The sequence below is a fragment of the Misgurnus anguillicaudatus genome, chromosome 24 (genome assembly GCF_027580225.2).
Source record: "Misgurnus anguillicaudatus chromosome 24, ASM2758022v2, whole genome shotgun sequence".
NCBI lineage: Eukaryota > Metazoa > Chordata > Actinopteri > Cypriniformes > Cobitidae > Misgurnus > Misgurnus anguillicaudatus.
The window spans coordinates 23321626-23345372 of record NC_073360.2 but is presented as its reverse complement, the minus strand read 5'-3'; the positions used below and the strand labels follow the sequence as shown (position 1 = coordinate 23345372).

Sequence of the window (23747 nt, the reverse complement as noted above, 5' to 3'; positions counted from 1 at the left end):
TGTATTTACATATACATAATAATTACACACAGCACACACTCATATATTATGCAAAAAATCACTTTTATGTTGTATGCGATTAATCGCGATTAATCTTTGCCCAGCACTAATTTTAATATAATTTATTGAATCATTTGCATATTTTTTATGGATCTAATTGGCATCTTTTCAGTTAGCACATTTTGTGCTTAATACACAAAGTTTTACTGAACAGCATATATCTTTAATGCCAATAATAGTGCATTAGGTGCCCTGGCTTCGCCACCTGCAACAAGTCATGTCTCAATTTCAAATAAATACAAATAAATTGCCACAGATTGTGGGCATCCCATACTATGAGCCTAAATACATTATGGCTTAGCTTTGATTTACAATTTAGCATCATAGCTGTATGAAAAATAATGCAAAAATAATTTTAATGCAGTCTGAGAGAATATATTGCTCCAAACTAAAGACTATAGATACAAATGATGTCCAAGTGTTACTCCTTAGCTGTCCGTCCAGTGGGGTCCGACACTGCTCAATCCTGTTTGGTACTGATAGGTTGCTTCTCGTGTTGAAGTGGGGCTGTGGGTTGGATAAGCTGTGAAATCCCTTTGTGAACACAGCGGGGACCCGGGCTTCCTGTGATACAGGGCAGAATGTGCAGCTCTGTCACGGGGGGCGGGGCCAGAGGGGGAATTCGATGATGAAGCTGGTGTGGAAGGCAGTACCCGCTGTGTAGCGAAAGTGACCAGGTCAGCTGATGCCGGATGCGGCCGCTGCATGGACAGAGAGGGGTGGGGAACCACAGAGGCACCGGTGGCTGTGCTGCTGAAGTGGGCAGTGAAAGGTTGGTATTGCATGGCCTCCACAGTCTGCATGCCATAGCGAGGGTAGGGCTGCACCGATGCCCACATGTTGCAGTTCAGGGAGGGGGCTGGTAGATCATCCGTACCCACTGTACCGCCCGCCTCTCCCTCTATTCCCCCATACATGCATGCTTCTCTAGAAGCCAGTGCCTCGTTGCAATATGTATGGGACAGCAGGGGTGGCTCGTAGGAAGGAGGGGAGCGGAAGTAGTGGTCTTCTGAAACCGCAGGGGCTGCTGTGTCCAGATAGGGTCGTTTGCATCCCAGCTCCAAGTGTCTTGTGTTATCTTAAAGGTGAGAAAGTTTGAAAAAAACATCTGTACGGCTAATCAAATTTAATAGTAATAAAAAAAGTAATTAGTGCATAATTTGGTTGTCATAGCACTCTACCTCTATGCTTGAAGCAATGGTAAAGAAGGCTTGACTCCCGGCTTGAAGGGAATGAGTTGGAGAGCGATTCCTGGGAATCAGGGTTTGGCAAGGAAACTCCACTGTCATACTGATAGTGAGAAGCCACCTGCGGATGGCTACTCAGCACACCTGCACCCAGTTTTCCTGACAGATGGCCATGTGATGAGATAAGCCGCTGTCGGACCATGTTCTTAGAAATCACTGGGTAATCTTTCCTAGAAAAAAGGACTCTTTATCAGTAATATATCTGTATATGATGTACTGTATTTTAAATAAAAGTCTTACCCTTGAAGTCTGGACACACGCAAATCACCTTCATCGCTTCCACGAAAACCTTTGGCAAACGGATTGTTCTCGATTTTTAACTGTGTGATCTATTAAACACAGAATACATTTGGAAGGTGAGTGTTCCACACTATTGTAATACTGTATGTCTGTATCTTAAGAGATGTTCTGTTGGTACCTTATGGTTCTGATAAGATGTAACCGAAATAAAAGCTGTCTCGTGGAAGACATGAGTGCAGTAGGCCGTGTTTTTAGAACCGAAGGCATTGTTCTCATCAGCTTTCACTATGTGTAGCCTGGGCTGGTATTTGTGCATGGAGTTCAGAATTATCTGTGGGGAAAAAAACACCTTTTCGTTGTTTTTTGTATATGGCTACATGTATACGTATCATTTACAGTAGGTTTATCCACCACATCACAATCAATAAATATGTCAAGAGCTTTTTGTGCTGTGTTGCATGCAAGTCCAATTGCATCTTTTGTGAATGTGTGTCTGATTGTACAGTACTAGCACCAGTCTGCTCATTGCATCTGTGTGTTTAGTGAAGCATTTAGTTTGGGTCATAGCTAACACAGTTCTGTCAGGGCCAATGAGCATCAAGGATTTTCCTTTGTTATGCCGACTCTCAGACAGAAAGTGAAGCTGCTATCCTCTATATACCACACTTTTATAAGGGGAGTCGGGAGCAATAGTGCACAGAGGCCAAGCCTGGGTCAATCCCCACCATCCACCCCCTCATTGTTTGTGCACGTAGACGGTAGCCACAATCAAATGAATGGTTTGGGTGGTTCATTGGTTGAGTGCTGACACATGTGACCTTTGCCTAGTTGGCTGGCTGGTGTCTCTGGGTAATACCATGTGATACACGCTGGACTAGTGATTTGGATACAGGCATGTCTACTGTCTAAGTGTATTAATCAAGAATCTTTCTTAGATCGGTGCAGGTTCCGAGGCTGGCCGGTGCCTTTTATCTCTTTCTGTACCTTTTAGATCTGTTTTGGAGGGTTAAATATGTGAGCTGGCGCTCAGTGTACAAGCTTGTAAATACCTTTGGGTGTTGCGTGTCTGTGCGGTCAGTGGCGTAGTATTTGCAAAGGAAATAAAAGCTTGGTGTAGTGGAAACAGTAATGAACTCGAACCGCATAAAAAGTGACTGCAGCAGAACACCAAAAACAAAGGCGTCTGAATTTAATCATGTGACCAATGGCACACTGCAGTGATGACTTTATTTCACATCGTTGTGGTGTGGCAGGGCTTGTGTGACGTGTGTGGTTTACGCTAGCTGGCTGCATCGGAGCTCACAGTTAGCCGCAGTGTCCCGCTGGTGTGGGCGTCAGTCGAGCTTAGCAACCTCTTGCCGGGCTCATTACTCGCCCTTATCACTTCCTAGGCATTCAACTAATCCTGACAGGCCAACTTTGTGTCATTCTGACAGGTTATGAACCTAATGAGCTTGATTCTGATGTGATCACCCTAGACAAGCCAGGTCCACATGGTCCTTTTGGATAGATGTGGATAGCCTCGGTTGGACTCCTCAGTTCTCACTCAGACTCACTGTTTTATTTACCATGAACCATACCATAGTTATAGTAAGCATACTAAGACCCTTCTTAATTGATACTGAATAGACAGTTGACTGAATTAAAATTCAATCATTTTATATACTGTGCATTCAAGAAATATTCAGACCCCCTTCAATGTTTTTAATTTTGTTTTGACAAAATGTATCTACAGTCATTACGAATTGAAAACAGAATTGTATAAATGTCTGTAAATTTATTTAAAAAAAATAGAAAAAAACAAACAAAAACAAAACCATGATGTAAAAGGAACTGCCTGCAGAGCTCAGAGATACAATTTTTTTACAAGGTACATATCTGAGGAAGGCTATAAAAAAATGTCTGCTGCACTAATCCTTCCCAGGAGCACACTGGCCTCCATAATTCTCAAATGGAAGTTTGGCATAACCAAAGCCCTTTTCAGACAGACATTCCAGAAAATACACGAAAAATGCGCCCAGGATTTTTCCGGGATCGTTTGTTTTTGGTTCATTCACAATGCCAATGATTTGCCAGAATCTGTGTGTGTGTTCACAGAATGTCCCGGAAAGACACGTGATGTGTTTAAAGTCCTGCACTTTCTTCTCCGCAGTGTCTAAAGTTTGCTTATTATTTATTATTTCTCTCTCCAGAAACCACTCGCATGCATTTTTGTTTAGGATAAGATTAAATCTTTCATTATAAAGAGCTGAACCATAATTTTATTGTTGTGATGACATGCACGTCCTCACTATGACACGCCCATTACGGCATTGTTTTCTGCATCTTGTTCAGGTTTTTCTGGGTATCTTACAGCAATGTTACTAGGTCCTCTTTTAGGGAACGCTCCCAGAAGATTTACGGACTTGTTTATGTTCACACAGAAGCTTGTCTGCCAATTTTACGGGTATTTTCTGGGACCAAAATGTGGGGAATGAGGTTCAAGAGCTGGTCACACGGACAACCTGAGCAATCCGGGGAGGAGGGCCTTAAGAGAGGTGACCAAGAACTGGATGGTAACTCTGACTGAGCACCAGAGATTCGGTGTGGAGATGGGACAAAGTTTTAGAAGAAGAACTGCAGTCTTTATTGATCTTGGCTTCTATGCTTAGTGCAAAACACTAGATTCTAGATTCTTGGTTTGATAAAACCAAGATTGAACAGTTTGACCTCAATTCTAAATGTTATGTCTGGAGGTAACCAGTCACCGTTTGTTACTTGCCCAGTACTATCCCAACACTGAAGCATGGTGGTTGCATCATGCTGTGGGGGTGTTTTTCAGCAGTAGGGACTGGGAGACTGGTCAGGGTTGAGGGAAAGAATAGGGCAAAGTACAGAGATATCCTCACTCTGCTCAATGAGCGTTAGGACCTCAAAATGGGCCGAAGGTTCACCTCTAACAGGACAATGATTCTAAGCACACAGCCAAGACAACACAGATGTGGCTTAGGGACAACTATGTGAATGTCCTAAAGTGGCCCAGCCAAAGCCCTGACTTGAACCCTATCGAACTTCTCTAGTGAGACTTGATAATGGCTATCCACTGACAGTCCCCACACAACCTGACCGAGCTTGAGAGGATTTGCAAAGAAGACTTGCAGAAATTCCCCAAATCCAGGTGTACGAAACTGTTGCGTCATTCCCAAAAAAACTCAAGCCTGTAATTGCTGCCAAAGGTGCGTCAACTAGGCACTGGGTAAAGGGTCTAAATATTTATGTAAATGTGATATGTTCCTTTATTTTTTTATTTTTTTACAGACGTTTCTAAAAAACAATTTTTAAGTTTTATGCCTAGTCTGCATCAATTTCTTCCTTTCTCCACCATAATCTTAAATTAGTCAAAAGCTTCGAATTTGGTTATATAACAATTGACACACGTTGTTTTACATTTGGGAAAAGGGATTTGTTTTTGACCACTCACATGTCCAAATGGATCAAGGTGATTGTTTGTGAGCTTCAGCTTTTGAAACGAGACCAGCTGTCTCATCCAGTGGGCTCCGGTCGCTGGAGAGTCTGGGTGGACGTAGAGTCTTCCAGGCATCGCAGGTTCTGCTTTACCAGCTACCATCCTATAGTAAAGAGGGAGAGAGCAATTTAACAGTTTTATAACATTGCAATATTTCCAAAAATACAAGAGCTGTAGCTTACTAAGTGCTGTTGTTTAGTGGTAAAGGCTCAACTCAAGGAACTGCCTGTTTGCTGGTTTAGTTTTTTCCCCACAAATAAGTAAGCCATAAGCATCAACATATATCTCTTGAGAAAGGCCCTTAAATGCCAGGTGCTCCAGGCAGGATTGCCCGTCCTGCCGCTGTATGGCAACATTTTGTGATTCTTTTGGTTTCAGTCAAATGGCCATAAGCCATGTAGCCCTACTGTACATTGCTTTCCGGCACCTCTTGAATTCATGCCACAGTCATTCTGCTTTTTTAATGGAATGCTATTTTTCAAAGTCACTTTCACAAAAGGCTTGCTTTATGCAGAACATCTGTACATTAATGACAGAGCATGAGTGGTTATGTCCATGGCATTATATGAGTTATTCCCAAAGACTTGGGATGGCTGCTTTTACCATAACATCACTGCTAATTGTGTGCGTCAAAGGTGTCGCTGAGGTTTTCCAGAACCAATACTGGCAAATGGTGGAAATCCACCCCATCCCACAGATTTTGAAAAATGCTCATAAAATACTGGTTCTGACAGTTTGAGATTTGCTTTTTTGTTTGTTTCTGGAAATGAGCCTTGATATGATTTATTTGTAGTTCCAGTTGTTGCTTAGTTGCATTTGGCAGATAGTGCCAATATCTAGTGGCATAACCAGAGGCACAGGGTCACAAAGAGGACAACATGCATCACCCAGCTGTTTAAAGCCCATTGGTTTTGACAGATTGCCTGCTGTGGCCTATAGTAATTAACTGTGTGCTAATGACACTCCACAGCCAGAGCAAGCATTGCATAAACTGCTCTGATGTTGACTGCAAATAAATGTCTTTAAAATATTGACATGTGTAATATGTTTGCTTAGATTAATGAATTTTTATATCACACCAAAATATGGTATATATGATGGACTGAAATGAAACTATTAACAAATTGTATTATTTTATTAGCAGTTACTAAATATTGATTTCACTCATTGATAATATTTATAGTTTGTCAGTAATATATAAAGTTAATCAAATACTAAACAAAAACTTGTAAAAATATTTTATAGTGTGTACTGCTGATTGCAGCATCTGTTTCACTTGAAACCATAAATAGATATGGAGTGGAGTAGAGTATAAATATACTAATTTCTGTCCATTCATACTGCAGCTACTTTAAGTCAGTGGAGACCAGCTGCCTCAAGCAACCAATCACAGTAATGCCCTGTATTTTTTAAACTACATAATCACAAAAGACTCAGAGTACAACAAAATCACAAAAAGCTCCCAGTACCAAATAATTGTAGACAACTCTTGGGTATCTTTAAAAAACAGAATCACAGAAGACTCAACTAATTTCAAGACCCAAATATTGTCTCTATTTCACAGTATCCAGTCATTTTAAATTGACAAAGGAATGTTAAACTCACCACTTGTTGTCACAAAACTTGTACCGATGGTCATCAGCTGGAACAATGTCCGTTAAAAGGATGTATTTGGTCTTTGGGTTCATCCCCGTAACTTTCACTTTGTAGCTGGGGAACATCCGCCTAAATTGAGTGAAAATGAAGGTATCAGATACTCGGCAGATACTTTCATCCAAAGTGACTTACAGTGAATTCAAAGTACACATTTTTATCAGTATGTGTGTTCTGTCGGAATCGAACCCACAACTTTTGCATTTCTAATGCAATGCTTTACCAGTTGAGCTCCAGGAACATACAGTACAGTAATTATCAGTGTTGGGGGTAACGCATTAAAAGTAATGCGTATTAAGTAATTATATTCCTTCAACGAGATGCCCAGCCGATGCCCGACCAATGACCACCGGCGGAACCAGTTTAATTTGCTTACTCGTTCACATACCCTGATAGTATTTATATATATAAATACATATGTATCTCTCTCAGGGGTTTTTCTTCCCTGCTAGGAGTTTTCCCCCTGGACTAGCCAGGAGGGTTTTCTCCTGGGGGGGGTTCATCCCCTGGAGAGTCCGCCACCTTTGGCTTAACTTACTACTTTACTGTATACGTTACATTATTACTATGCTCGCTTTTCTATGCTTTTCCTACATCTATTAATGTAAAGCTGCTTTGAAACAATTAACAATAGTGAAAAACGGAATATAAATAAAGTTGAATTGAATTGAATATTCCTTTTTTGAAGTAACGAGAAAAGTAACCCATTACTTTATAAATGTACACATTAATATTTCAGTTACTTTTTAAAAAAAAGTAATGCGGGTTACTTTTCAGTTTAAAGGTACAGTATAGCGGAAGATTTTCTTTTTCCGGGTGGATCATCAAGACTATTGGTCATCCCAGTTGTCAATTATTCTTATGATATGTTTACATAAGGCCTTCGTACGTGCTCGTCCCTAGGTTCGCTTTCTGCGCATGCGCCCTTTCAGGTGTATATGTGTGGTGGGCTACGGTTTCAGCCATTCATTGAAGCTTGCATTCTCACCGTGTTTTTTCAAAATGTCTGAGGGTCGCAAAAGAAAAAGTGTTTACGAATTGTATGACAAGAAGAGAAAGGCGTCTGAAGAAAGAAACAAGACCAGAGAGTTTTTGAGAGAATATTTCACACTGAGGCCTCAGTCGCAAAGTTTCTACTCGACAGCTAAAGTTTGTCATGCTATTTGGAGAAATCCATTTAAAATCACTGCTAGTAAAAGTTGATGTAAGTTATGATTAGCCATGCTAGCCCTGGCACAAGTCACGACCGCGCAGACAAGGTAAACAACTCAGTGTATGAGCCATGCCGGCAGCAACTTGTAAACAGAGCAAAGAGAAGAACTAGGCTCATGCATGCTCTCTCTCGTGCACACGTTAATAGGTGTTCCCTCTCGGGAGGAGTTAGAGTGTTGCGCATGTGCATTTTTTTAAAAAGTGGAGGGGTGGTTCTTTTAAAAAAATCGGGAAAATCTTCCGCTATACCTGTAATTAATTCAATTTAAAAATAAAATAATGTACCGAATTAAACTGAACATATTAACGTAGAATTACGCACTCTGTGCGCTTGAGCAGGAACAGTTTGAGTCAGAAACGGAGATGTCAGGCCAGAGCTTAACATTTTTGCGATCATAAAAAACACCTGCAAGGCCTGAAAGAGATCAAGCCTCAGCCAATTAAGAAAAGTAACGCAAGAGTAACTTAAAAATAATGTAAGCATTACTTTCTATGAAAAGTAACTAAGTAACGCAATTAGTTACTTTTTGGGGAGTAACTTAATATTGTAATGAGTTACTTTTAAAAGTAACTTTCCCCAACACTGGTAATAATATAAATGATGTTAATGATGTCACAATAAAAATAGATGACTTTAAACTTTTATGTGCTTGGTTCGTTACATATTATATATGCATTTATAAACATAAGAGAAGTGAAGCATTTGCAAATATGGTAACCCATACTTGGAATGTGGATATCCCTACAGTGCCCAGGAGCAATGGGGAACAGATGCATTGCTCAAGGGCACCTCAGTCGCAACCTGCCAGTTACGAGACTTGAACCGACAACTCTCGGGTTACAAACCCAACTTGCTAACCACTAGGCTATGACTGCCTATGTTATAATATATAAACTTGATCTCAAATCCATTTCAGTTTACCTTAAAAAGCAGTTGTTAATACGCTTTACCCTTGCTGAGGTCACACTTGTCTCATGTGTGCATTCAGTCACTCAAAGTTGTCTTCATTACTGATTACAGTAGCAGATTTTCCTTCAAATGACCTAATGAAAATTGGACTTAGGCAGGGGTGCGTGAGCAACAGCTCTGCGCTGACGGTAAGCATGGATGAGACGGTCTTATCGGCTCTTTCAAGGGTTTAAACGGGCCTTAAGTGCAAGAGAATCAGGGGAAGTGATTGTTTTGGAAGGATAAGTTCACGATTAGTGATCGGATAACAGCTTAACCTGTTTTTAAGACAGATTAGTTAATCTCCAAGAAGGCTGAGAACTTCAGCATCCCAAGACAACCTCTGCCAGACAGCACACAGACATGGCTCACTTCAGCATACAGTCTACTATCAATGACTATAATTTAAAAATTCATAAAAGGTTGAGCATAAAATAGATCTGTTATCCTCAGCATCCCCATATATGGGGCCGTGTTCTGTACCTGGTACTGATTTGCTTTCAGGCAGATATATACATTTGAAGATTGATTCTGTTTTAAAAGAGCAGCTATGTAAAATGTGGGAACTCATTTTGCTCAAATACCGACATGACAGACAGAATATGCTAATATAGCAGACGTGGTCGTAAAACACATCAATGGAGCTACCTCCAGTGACCTCTTCACAAGATATACAAGCTCTGTTTTTATCTCATCCACAAAGTTGCAGAAAGATCAAGCCCCCTTGCTTTTTCTTTTTAATGAAAGGTCTTTTCAATAACAGATCCACAGTTCCAGCATGTCATGCACACCCTACTCCCCCAAGACTAACACTTCAGAGCATCACGTTTTTGAGGCTTTCTAAATGGTTCCACTAGCACTCGTAAATTTATTTATTGCAAATAAATGTGCCCTGTGCTAAATCATTTCATTACATTTGCAAATGCAGAACTTCAGAGGTCTCCAACATGTAAGAAGGCCCTAAAAGCACTAATACCCAGTGGGAGAGCTCCGGGCAGAGAGCTTTATCTGGGCCAGGCCTGCAATCCAATCATGTAAATCATTCTGGGTAAAGGATTGCTAAACAGGTGCTTTAACTTGTTCACCAAGCTATGCTCTGAGAATACTGTGTTTTCTGTGCAAAAACTTTTTTCCACAAATTTATTTTGCTTTTGGTTGCAGTGTTGTCATACAGTCATAAACATTAAATGGGACATATCATGAAAATCAGACTTTTTCCATGTTTAAGTGCTGTTATTGGGCCCCTAGTACTTCTATCATCCTAGAAAATGTGAAAAGAACAACGCAAGGCTATAACTTAGTTTTGGTAAATCATTCTTTGCAAGCATGAGAAAAATACGTCATTGAAATTTGGCTCCCCTTGTGATGTCATAAGGGGATAATACCGCCCCTTAATCTGCACTATCCAACCACAGCACTGCCATTTAGTACAGCTCATTTGGATTTAAAAGAACACACCCAAAACGGCACATTTTTGCTCACACCTACAAAGTGGCAATTTATTATAAATTATAATAGTTATAATAAATTTTCTATATGGTATTTTGAGCTAGAACTTCACATACATTCTCTGCGGACACCAAAGATTTATTTTACATATTAAAAAAGTCTTGTGAAATGTCTCCTAAAATGCATGTTTGTGCTGCCTTAATTTAAAAACATCTTGCAATGGTGTATCTTAACATATATCAGTGCATTTGTTTTGTCTCAAGATGCACACCTGTATTTTTTTATTCCGGTACACTGTAAAACATTTGCTGTAATTTTGCAGCTGGTTGCCAGTAACTTACTGTAGAAGATAAAGTCTAAAAATGTTTCATGTTCATTTAACTTTGAACAAAATGTTGCCAGTAAATAACATAAATGTTAAATCTACGGTAAGTTACTGGCAGCTAGTTGCCAGTAATACCCAGTAATACTGTAATTTCTACAGAAATTTTTTACAGTGTATGTTTAAAAACGATTAAATGCCCCTTAAGGGACAGTTTTCCAAAAAAGAATGTGAGATTTTATGTGAGGGTCACATAATACTAAGGCATGGTCCTGACTTAATCTACGGGACCCCCCCCCCAAATGTTTTAAAATAAAATGTTGTACTTAAAACATTACAAAACATACCGATATCTTAAATACATAAATTGTGTTGAGAAAATATAGTTGGGAAAAATTCTCTTTAATGTTTAATATGATAATAGTGAAAATCTAATACTAATTTTCTATATGCAACATGCACATGTATACAGAACTCTGATGGGGATATTTAATGCTCTGTCCATTTATGCTACACTTTTACATAATGGCTCTCACAGTAGATCACATGGCATGTCTAATAGGGCCTTACACAGTGTTTTCTGTTGCTTTAGTGTCACGTTGTAGTGTTGTCCTGAGCATGGGAACACGTACACACATGCTGCTTTGCTGTGTAGTCTCCTTATTTTTTCTAAATATGTCAAATCTGTAGATTGCATGAAGCTTTTCTTTATTTATTGTCCTGGTTTCACAGACACGGCTTAAACCTAAACTCCCAGATAAAAAGGTTTAAAACTGTAACTGTTTTGTCACTGTGGTGTTACCTTTATGGGTATACAATAGTGTTGTAGTCAAGATCACCTAAACCGAGACCAAGTCATGACCAAGACTGGCCGGGACCAAAGACCAGTGCAAGTCAATCCATTAAAACACTTATGATAAAATGTGGAATATGCATATAATTAGGCACTTCTCGTATGTGCGTGCGTGTGTGCGTGCGTGTGTTTGCGCGTGTATATGCCATGAGAGAAGTTGATAAAATAATAAAAAACAATAATAATTTGGCACCGTAAAAATCAGTAAATTGTAATAATTATAATAATTAATGATAAAATGATAAAAAAAATAATTTGTGATATGCCAGTTGTGGTCTTGACCGGCCTTGAAATAAAATTTGGAGTCCTCTTTGTCTAAGACCAAGACGAGACCAAGAAATGTAAAAAGTCTGATCTAGAGAACTACAACACTAGTATACAATGCATTGAAATGTTGTACCATTTGGTTTGGTTTACCCTAAGGACTTATTGGGTACTTTTCAAAAAACTTGTATCAGTTAGCTGTACCATACCAACAGTACACAATTAATGTACACTAATGTCCCCAAACGGTACAACATTGTATTATGTTTTGTAAACCTGCAAGGGTACAAAACGGAACTTTAGGGGTACCACCCCAGCGACCGAAAAAGGTACAGTTTTGTAACTTTTTTTCTAACAGTGAAGTCCCAGACTTTTGTTAAATGCATGTTTGAGCTCTCTTAACAGAAAACAACTTGCCCTAACAAATCTTAAATATATCAGCTCCATTGTTTTGTCTCAAGATCCAGTCCTGTTTTTTCTAGGCCATATTTGTAAGAGCTATTAATGTCATTATTTAACCAAGGCCTTACCCTGGCTTAATCTAAGCCTCAGCCTATATAATGTCATTTTGTAATTCAGTAAAGCATCATTTAATTTAATTAATTCATTGTAGCATCACTAAACCCCGCCTAACAGTGGATTGTGCATGATATCAGCCATTGGATTGTGCATGGATCTGCACTTCAAAAAATAACAGAACATATACTGTACGATTCGGGACAAACTTATTCTAATTACAAATACTATTTAGGATCGATAGCATGCAAATCTAGATGCAGGGATTATCATGGTAGTGGGCCTACGGTGTATTTTAGATTGTAATCTTAGTGAAAAGCGCTGTGTTTACAGGCCAGGTTGGGTGGTAATTTGGCCTCTGCACTTGAGTGTATATGTGTGAGCTATGAGAAATGGAGAGTTTAAAAGTGTATCATCTCGGTGTCAGCATGCACATAATGCCAGCTGTTTCTTTTAGCACTCTTGCGCGCCTGCTCTGTCAATGATTCATGCTATCTGCTGATCCTGTTGCAATCCTTAGATCAAAAGAAACTGGATGATAAAGCAAGAGGGGTCTTTTAGGGCCTGGGAGACTCCATCGAACAGAGCGGCGTGTTTCTCTCATCAGCCTCGCTGATGTTCACTCTGACGGGCTGTATACAGTTCACACCAGCCGGCCGCTTTCAATAGTCATGTTTAGTATCGGGCCACAGTCGTGAATGCTCAATAACAAGCCAATTGCGTGGGCTTTACTGGAGATGTAGTAGAGTTCAGCTGTGCTGATTCTCTTGCACAGTGTCTGTAATGCACACAGATGAACCACTGCTGTGTATGACCCACTTTCTCTGAATAGCCTGTAGCGGTACTCATATGGCTGCAGAATCGTTGCACATTGTTTACAAAATAAATCACTTTTTATTGAAGTTATTAATTCATCAAAGTAAGCTTCAATTCTTGAGGCATGGAAAGCTACAGATGAACTGACAGAAAGGCTTCAAAATCATAGAATTTAAATTGGGACTATTTGGACGTTACGGCCTCTGATTTGTGTCTTACATTTACTTATCCAAAGGTTTTCATGCAGCTTTTATTTTCTTGTTTTTATAATTATTTTCAATGGAACACTTTATAATCAAATAATTGGTTTTAAATGCACATTCTTGCAAGGATCAGTGATCTGGACTTGGCACCGCATCGGTAGTGTGTTTTCAGTTATTTGTTTTATTCAAGTTTTTATTTTATTTTTCACAGTTTTAGAGAGATAAATGTTTTATATAACTGTGTACTCTTCTTTAGTGAAAACCTATACTGTCAAACCGCATAGACCGTGCTGACATGGCTCAAGCCCGCTATGTAACACAAGACCACGATGAGAATCATCGCATGAAATTGGCCTCAATTTCGTGTAATGGGAGCCATTGTGAAGAAACCTGGCGAGTTTTCCCAAGATTTACAGTTCGGTGAATGGCTGCCTAATGTCCTACAAGTCATGTCCTCCCCAGAAAATAAAATAAAACGGTGAAACGTTCTTCCTGCTTCATGGCTCGATTGACATATTGAGCATCTTTAACAGAGCCTGGTGTCCATTATACACTAAAGTATGTAAAATGAAATGAGCCCATCTGCCAGTGAAGCTACATGGAAGTACAGTCTCCTGTTCTGTGTGCAGCTGTGCGACTAAACATTGCTTAGCTCTTCAAAGGGTTTAAGGATTCTTGGAGCACTTTATCAGTTAGACAGGGGGAAGCCCATCTCTCACAATGTTACAGCATTAAAGAAAAATTGTGGTGACCTTTTGCATTTTCCACTGAGAAGCCCTGAGAAACTACTTGCTAAGACTGGCAGATACCATTGACTCATTCTCTGCTTAATATCCAGGGTCCTCCTCTTAATCCATAGGGCACATTAAATCTAATACACCGGCCAGGCGTTTGTGTTTCCAATTAGATATTTGTATGCGCAGGAATTTAACATTGCTTTACCTTTGTAGCATAGCACTTTAGAAACATCCTCGTAAAAACTTTCAGCATTTCATGAGCTTTGTGTTAAGAATTTAATTTCAGATTAGACTCTCAGAAATAAATGTAAAACCTGTAACTGGGACAGCACCCTTTAAAAGGTCCTGAGGTACAGATATGTAAATATTTGGAACCAAAAGGTACTAAGATGGACTCGTACATTTTTCAACCATATTTTTGCTTTTGATAAACCAGCTTACAGAAAAGACCAGCCAAAACCACTCACCACCTAAATCCAGGTGACCAACCAGCTTGACCAGGCTGGAAGAGCTTTGCCAGGCTGGGAGGACCATCTTAAACCAGCTAAGACCAGCCAAACATCCAACGCTATCTCATGAGAATTCACACATATTTTACGAGTTAGCTAATACGTTTTAATTCATACGACCACATTTGTAAGTTTTGGTATGATTTTCCTTGACCACTGTGACGTTGGGGTTAGGGGTTCGGTTTCAGTGTTGTTCTTTTAATGAGAAATGTACGATTTTGCACGAATAACTTCATATGAATTTATACGAATTAGCCAACTTGTAAAATATGTACAATTTCTCATGAAATCAGGCTGAAAAATCTTAGCCAAGCATCCAGCCTGGTCAATCTGGTTTAAGCTGGTCTTCCGGCCTGACCAGCAAAGACCATGCAACTAAAACATGTTTAAAACCACTATAAAACCTGCTCGCTACACCAGCTAAAACCAGAAGTAGACCATCTTAACCAGCTTTGACAGGCTGCTAGGACCATTTTAAACCTGCTACTTCCACCTTAGACTAGCTAAAACCAGCAACCAGTTTTAGCTGGTCTTTTCAGTAGGGCAGTTTCTCTCAATATGTCTTGTTTAAATCTTTAAAGACAAATGTGTATAAAGGAAATGGCGTTGATCTTACCTGCCTGCTTTGGTAATGATCATCTCTGTTCCAGCCTCGTGAAACTTCTTCCACATTTCTCTGTCATGAAGAACCACTTTGATGTTTTCAATGTTCTAAAGGTACACATACAAAAATAGAAATAATTTGGTTGAGGTAGTGTATTTAAGAAAGGAAACTACTTAAATTACAAAATATCGAAAAAATGCTCCAATTCTAGTCCAATTCCATTTGGCATTTAGCATTCAATTTGTTGTGTTCCTCTAATGTGTTATTTTAATAATAATAAATAATAAAAATTGTGAACAAAATGATCACTTTATATTTTATCTAAAGAATCAAACATAGCATATTTAACCTCTATATCTTCCTATGTTGTTATATTACATCTCATTCACAGACTTGTCATTCTAAATTCTGGAGTCATTAATAAGATTGCAACTCGTTGACTACCTGGTCAGACTCATTGTTCTGGGGAATGCTGGGAGTTGTAGGCAGACCCAGATGTGAAGAATCACTGGTTAGCTCAGAGTGGCCACTGGACCGGGCCACAGTCATGCTTTCATCAGCCACAGTTGAGGCCTTCTCCTGTAGCATTTCTCATAAATATTGTAAAAAAAATTGTTAAACATATTTTAGGATAAGGATCTTATTTATCAAATGAAGAGGTTTATCACTAATGTAATATATATTTGAAAAACTGACAAAATAAAAACTTTAAATCACTTATTCAAGAAAATACTTTCTCTAGTTTAAATGATAATACTGTAAAAAAGCGGCATGAATTTTTCCATTTTTCAATTACTTTTAAAGGCAATGTAACCTTCTATTTTAAATTTTGGCTTGTGAAAAACTGACATTTTGTCTGTATTTTTTTACAGTGTACACACAAATGCATAAAAAATGTCCGAAATTATATTTTTAAGGCATTTTAACAGCAAAAAAATTAAATGTAACATAAAATGTTGAAAATATTATTAAAACACAATAACTTTTGTTACTAATTTTCATAAGTTTGATCAATTTTATTTAATTGTTATTAAATTGTAATTTATACATTATGTAATATATTTAAATGCAAAGTCGGCAACACCAAAGCTCCAAAAGTATCAAAAGGTTTATTATTTAAAAAGCTATTGCATAGCATTAGTAGTGACGTTTTGAGCACGCAGGCGCTTCATCAAATGTCAGAAACCCTTGATCAGTCACGTTTCGAACACGCAGGCTCTTCATCAGATGTCTGATGAAGAGCCTGCATGCTCGAAACGTCAATACTAACGCTATGCGATAGCTTTTTTAATAATAAACCTTTTGATACTTTTGTAGCGTTGGTGTTGCCGACCTTACATTTAAATATTTTCCACTTGTTTTTTGGTCGAGCACCCAGTTGAGATTGATGTGCGTGCTTTTGCCTGCCTTTTTACATATGTACACTGTAAAAAATTAGCTGTAATTATGCAGCTGGTTGCCAGTAACTTACTGTAGAAGATAAAGACTGAAAATGTTTTATGTTCATTTAACTTTAAACGAACAGTTGCCAGTAAATAACATAAATGTAAAATCTACAGTAAGTTACTGGCAGCTAGTTGTCAGTAATACCCAGTAATACTGTAATTTCTACAGAATTTTTTTACAGTGTAATATTAAAATAAAGTATAGCCATTTACACACATTATACATACAGGACATGTATAGTTCTCATTTTAAATAAGAAAATTATAAAAACTATAATCTCATTCAAGATCTCTCTAACCATTAGTCAATTTTTATTCATTATTATGTAATACTATAAAAAAAGAGAGCCTGTGATAAAAACAAGCTGAAAAAAAGAATCTTCTAAGCTTGATTTTTAAATTTAATACAAGCTGAGAAGGAACTATAAATATATAGATAATGAAAATACCATACATGCCTTTGTTGCTCTTTGTACTTCCAAAGTCTGCTGTAATTAATTATATACACTATATAATTGATTATATACACCAACATATTTTGGACTGCAAAATATGAGACATAACCTACATTAACATTTACATTTGAGGGGGGAAAGTCTGTCATCTCATAACATGACCCGGCCAATTAATTTCAAGGAAAGGGTCGAGATCTGTTTGTTCTAAAGTATTGCAAGATTAAATATTTACACTTCCAGCATTTGGGTACCTCAGTTTTATGGAAGGGTGCTAAACACTGCTGATTCCATTAAGCTAGGTCACAAACTTAGCCCCGCTCTCACGCCCTTCTCTGCTCATGCTCAGACATCACACGAAAGACACGGCTCGCAATGAGTATATTACAGTACCGCTGTATTGCTGCTTGTGTACATGGCAGACACCAAACTACTCTCATGGTGAAAGCCGCTCCCTCCCACACACTCCTAATCTTACGCATGTAAACAATGTGAGTGTGTACCCTTCAGATAAAAGGGGAAGAGCGAGATTTCGTGTAAACTTGGCCAGACGTTTGCCAAAGCCAATAAAGATAAAGTCTGACAGGCACCATGAGGCTACAGAAAGTCAACCCTGGACAACCCTCGACTAAAATGTGCCTTTCACTTACACTGTTTAACTAAGTCCAGTGAGCGAGAGCTCTGTTTACATCGCTGTCACCCCAGACATATAATCCGCTAAACTATTCCTGGCAGATTCTCCTCTATGAACACTGGGGTTGGTTGGCTATTTCCAGAGCCATGTTGTCTAAAATGTTAAATGGTGGGCAAGTTTAAGTATATCCCTTTTTCTAAAATGTAGAAAATAAAATAAATAAAGTCATTTTGAGGATGACTTAAAGTATATTGACTGTCTTCTTGAGGGCAGAATTTACCATAGAAATTTCTTTTGAAACCCTAAAGCTGTTTCAGGTAGCTATGTTAAACAACTTGGATGCCTGTTGTCATAGCAGCTCAGCATCTTTTCCGCCATTTTTTCTGTTTCAGACTGGGTACAATGACTATTTTGAAGAAAACTGTCTGGTTGACTGAAGACCCAGCATTGGGTTTTTCTAATGCGAGTAGAGGGATCTTTCTTTAAAGTTACTAATATGTAAAATTTTCCTTTCATTGCATGAATTCTGTCACTATTTTTGCACCATTGTGGTATATATACTGTAATGGCGCTGTTCAGGTGTACTTATAATGTACAGGCCTTTACAGCTGGAAAACCAATAGGATTTGGATTTCGCATAAATTCTAATACAACTGAATACACATCTAATACATTTGAGATACAACGATTACATATTTGCAGAAAATAACTTACTGATTACAAGTATAAATCTTGTTATTTGTACTAATCATTGTATTTTTTGTGTGTGGGTTTAGATGTAGTATAGAGAGTGCAGTTGTAGTTGAAATGTGCTGATATGTTTTAAAATTCGTTTCTTTAATACATAATGGCAATATTTTCTATAATTGTTTTTCTTGGTTTAGTTGTTAGAATAGCTTTAAAAAATTAGACTTAAATTCATTAATTTTTTAAACAATATTTCAATTTTAAAATATGGCGATTGTAAATATTTGTTCTTTTATTTTATAATTGTATCGCCACATTATCTTGCTCTATTTCGTTGACTACCGACACTAGTCTCTAATGCCATTTTCTTCTTTTTTATTTCGCATGTTGTCATATAAATATGAAAATATTTTAATAATTTAATTATTTTCAAGCAATGTGCTGTTGCTATTCGAGTGAATTGAGATGATGCTGTAAGGCCTTTATCTACGTCATCCCTGTCTGGGATTAAGAAACGAACAACATCAAATGTGCTGTAAATGCGCATTATAATATAAAAAATATATAATATCCTGTTCTTTTTAGCGATTAATTTAAACTTCAGTAAGTGATAATATAAATGTGCTTTTTAATAGAAATCACAATCAACGCATTAATTCCCTGTAAAAACAAAAACGTTTTAATGGCCCATGCTCTTGTTTTGCCTTAAGACAATTATGCACAGAATAGGACACCCAGTTTTAGCTACAGTAACATATAAAATAGGCTACATGTTATGAACCTGAAATTGTAGTATTTAAAATACACCTTACTTATTTGCATATAATTTCAAGACAGTATTCAGATAGGCTATTGCTGTGTTTTATTTATAAACCGTTAATTTAGCAGGATAAAGATCAACTGCGTTTAATCGCATTACCACCCCTATGGGCATCTTAAGAGTACTTAAGTGACGTTCATTTCGATACAAGGTTTTTAAAGCAGCTGTATATGACCTACTGAGAACAAATTTAATGTTACCTCATAAAACAATATTATGATGTGAAATCCTCCATATCATTCCAAACCGCAATCATCTGTCCAAAGCGACATTACAGCATGAAGTGTCGTTCATTTCAGTTCAGTGCACTGCTCAGCATCCCCTGTACCGTAAGTATGTGATCGTGAGATGAAAGAGCTGCTTCCGTTCAAATAGCGCCGGTACCCTCGTGGCAAAACCGGAGAATACTCGTCTCAGCGGGCATACGGAGGAACTCAGTGCGTGGAAACAGAGTATCCGCAGATTTGATATGTTGAAAAGACAGGGGTGAATAACTTGGCTCATTCCCTCCTTCCCCCCAGTGCCTCATCGCTGACGTTGCTCTCAATAACTGCAAACCCGAAACAACCAGATGCGCAGTGTTGAGGTTCACTATAGCCTACTCCAAACGAAAGGTCTTCTCACAGGAAACCAAGTGGATTCTTAAAAATAAACGGTACTAAAAGGTTTTCTAAAAGGCTGGTTGGTTTCATAAAAAACCTTTAACATCCACAGAACTTTGCTGTCACATAAAGTAGTGGGAAAGGTTATAAAAATACTATTATAACTATTATTAAAGGTAAGAAGGAGATGGGCAGAAATGGTTCTTGTAGGAACCTTTGAGTTAGAAGTTCTTTTGGGAGCTAAAAAACGGTTCCCCCATAGCACTGATGCAGAGAACCGTTTTAGCACCTTTATTTTTAAGAGTGTATTATTAGTAAAACATGACATCCCTCGTTTCTTGAAATAATATTTGGTAGATGGTTTTTAGGTTATTAATAGCTTTTCTATTGCTAGTTTAAAATGCAGCTACTAAATATTATTTCAAATATCTACAAAAATAATCTTTATTTAATAATATTTGACGTATTGTGATTTTTCAATGTTTTTTTCAAATACACAACACTAATACAATATTTTGTTATAAAATATTTGTTTAGCTCGTGCTGAGGATAAGTGTAATTCCCGTCTATAACAATGTAATATGTGTATGTTGTATGCCATACGTTTTCTATCAATTTCACAGTTTAAATTTTCGTTTTCCCCTCCAGTTTGTTGTGGTCTTATAAGCAGGCGTGTTTGAATTTGAAATCTGCTAAGGATTTTGTTTAAATGTTTTAGCATTTCCAGTGAAATATGGTTGCGGTTTTAGAGTAAATGGTTCGAAGCATAAGGTTGAAAGATCAATAAATCACCTGGATTCGTTTGAGAACCGTGGGGTTTTTGACTTATACTGGTGACAGGATCAAATAAATGACAACAGCCAGAATATGTCCATCTCTAAGCTGTTTATCATTCGCACAATTGTAATTTTCCAAACAGGTCATGTTATCTGATCAATTTGGCTGATAAGATTTAACGGAAGAAAAGGGAGGGATGTTTTTTCGGTGTCAGGAAAAAGGCTTCGGTCATGGGTCAAGTGGGTTTTTCGAAGACTTGTTGAGTGAAGTGTGAATAAATTGCGAGTTTATCGCTTATTGTTGTTTTTTTATTATCTACACTAAGGTGAATTCGGACAGAACATATATGCTTTATATTTTATTCAGAATGTTCAATGATTTATTACCCTAACATGTATGTTTTTTAAAAGGCACTGTTCATGTTTCTGAATTTCATCTAAAGTTTTAGGTTGATTGTATAATTAGGCTAAATCTCGTAACGTTGTATAGAACATTGAAAAAATTAAAATAAATAAAACAACGAAATAATAATAAGAACAATCTAATAATTAATCGAAATAAAAAGCTAATAAAATCATTGTTTTTTAAAAACAAATGAAAGGTATTTTTGCAGTTCAAGCCAATTGCGGTTTTTATTTTTAAGAAATTGTTTTGCATTGTAGCATCTAGAACATTTGTGACCATTTAGTAAATACTTTTTCAACAAAATACGTCTGTTACTAAATAATTTAGCAATATCTCATAACGAAATAAGGCGCAGCAAATGTATGCGATTTATACCATTAAAATAAATTCGCCACAATGTCGGCTTATGTTTGACGTGAAGGCCCACCGGCCTTATCTAATGCGCTAGATAAGTCAAAACATTATTAAATAAATAAATAAAATATAATATTACAGTTCTGATAAACTGGAAGTTTACTTTCAGTACATTTCAAAACTTTATTGGGGGCTTGCACTTAAAAGTAATATAAATAATGCAAGCGATTCTAGTCTAACTATCTTTACTGCGACCCATGATAAGATCAGTGATTTGCTATAGATTAGAATGAAAATGTTTGCCATATTTTACACCAAGATAACTGTTAGGAGCCTGCTCAATACCAACCGAGGCCTATGGCTGTGAAGACAAAAATATTCCCTTGATAAATAATATTTTAAGATAGAAATACTATAGCTTGCTAGAATAAAAATTTTCGAGCAGCCCCGTGTTTTACCATAATCACACGTGATTAAAAATAATGAGTCTTACCTCCACCTCAGTGGTCTCGATGCACCTTCAGTGTGTGTGTACTTCAGGATATGACTCGTTCAAGATGGGCGCGTTCTTGCCTATTTTCAAGTTATACCTTAGCGTGGCATATAAGATGTCGCTATAAAAGGGATGATTTTTTATAGGGGATGAATTGAGCTGCCTTTCTGAAAGGGAATTTAAACTTCACTCACTCCCACCATCACGTGGTCTTGAAATTAGGAACAGGAGTAGGGCTAGCTTATGTAGCCTATACTGAGGACAGGGTGTTGCCGAATTGAGCGATGCTCTCAAATCTCACACATTACATTGATGCTTTACCGCCAAACGTAACTTTTTTTCGTTTATTCTGTCTTACATTAAATATTGACGTTAAACGGACCACTTCCAAAATTATGTGGATAGAAACCTCAGTGCTTACATTAGATATAAATAATTCATAACATCATGATCCGTCAACGTTCACCTTGTTACCCTGATTGTAAAATTAAATATTTCCACGTCGTTCTGTGTACTGGCTTGTAGGTTACCTTTGGAAAAATAGCCGCCATATTTTACCCAGTGTTTCAAAAATTAGGGTGAAACATTTTTTTTATCCAATTTAGCATCAAAAGAATATTCACCCTTAAAACGCTCCCCGTTTAAAAATACATTTTTCAATTTTATGACATTTATTTACGACTTTAAACACGTCATCTTAGCTTTTAACAGGCTACATTATTGTGTCTTCTCAGTTTTCATGGTGTTAAATCCACGCTGAAAATATGTATTATGGGGTGGGGGTAATGCTTTTAACAATATTGTTATGGATAGATTTAAAGTTTTTAGACCTTTTACTTACTCTATTAATAGTTAAGATATTTACACATAGTTTTACAAATGTAAAACCCCTTGTTTTAAAACAACTTTTACAGTTAGGTTCAGTATGGGTAATTTATTCATGTCAGCTAAAAATGTACTTAATGAAAAATATAACTTATTATATGGTTATGATTATTATTATTATATTTACTTGATGATCCTTTATGTCAAATTTGACACAAAATTTTGAGAGTCAGTGTGTTGAGTGTTTTTTTCAAACCATCGGTGAATGATTAATGTGTATAGGAGTGCAGGCTCTTTTTCTTACAAAAACATTTGCCTGTATAATTGGTCATGGGCAAGGGGGCTCTCAGCTAATAAACAACAAAAAAGGAGGTTGATGGGGGCAGAGAGAACCTCCTCTTCCTTCATTTATGCTGCTACTCTTTCCCTCCCTCTCGTTTCCCTGTTTTCATCTCATAGAGCTTTTCATGTTTTTTACCTAAACCCATCATTATATAATGGTCTGAAATATTTCCCAAATCCTCCTTATATATGTGCGTATCCTGCAAAGATCGATTGGCGTGAAGGTATAGAGTGAGGATGTTTTCATCTCCTGCCATATTTCTCAGCAAGGCATTATGTGCATTTGGCTCTACACATGCACAATGTCACACCCCGCTACAGATAGTCAGTATAGAGCAGTGACATCACAATGGCCTCATAGTAAAGACCAGCCACCCTGGAACCAGCATAACCCCATACTGCCACAGTCATTAGCTCAGATGTCTGTGTGCAGTCGGAGTGTTTAGCATGCATGCTGGGTCTTTTCTTCCACCATTAGCCCTCCTCCCATAAGCACCCTTTCTGTACAGTGAAAGCTTGGGAAGATTTTAGTACACACATCGAGCTGGCCTGGTTACAAAATTAAATCTGGAAGTGCCAGTGTTTGTCTTTCAGAAAGTAATGTGAAACCTATCTAATGCATGCTTTCTAATGATTCGGATTATTTTTTGATGTGGAGATGAGTTTTGACTGCCATATGTTTTCCATCAATCAACTTTTATATCTTTTGAGTCATTTCACTGGCTAGTTTCCAATTTATTATAATTGGTGTGATAAACTTATATTGAAATAG

At 37.6% G+C, this 23747-nt stretch overlaps 2 protein-coding genes across 4 annotated transcripts in view; one reads left to right on the top strand and one right to left on the bottom strand.

The window, feature by feature from the left end:
* The window catches only part of brip1 (BRCA1 interacting helicase 1), a 117825-nt gene that overhangs the window by 71915 nt on the left and 22163 nt on the right, over positions 1–23747 (top strand). The gene's annotated exons all lie outside the window — the stretch shown is intronic.
* tbx4 (T-box transcription factor 4) lies at positions 86–22228 on the bottom strand. 2 transcript variants are annotated; one of them, XM_055196668.2, is made up of 9 exons: positions 21809–22228; positions 15584–15729; positions 15152–15246; positions 6658–6777; positions 5008–5155; positions 1726–1878; positions 1548–1636; positions 1242–1477; positions 86–1138 (listed from the first exon to the last, which is right to left on the bottom strand). In XM_055196668.2, the coding sequence occupies exons 2-9, from the start codon at positions 15725–15727 to the stop codon at positions 489–491; spliced, it is 1635 nt and encodes a 544-aa protein (XP_055052643.1). In that variant the 5' UTR covers positions 15728–15729; positions 21809–22228; the 3' UTR covers positions 86–488. The 2 variants fall into 2 exon arrangements, with proteins under 2 accessions (XP_055052643.1, XP_055052642.1); XM_055196667.2 differs by lacking the exon at positions 21809–22228 and adding an exon at positions 19378–19778.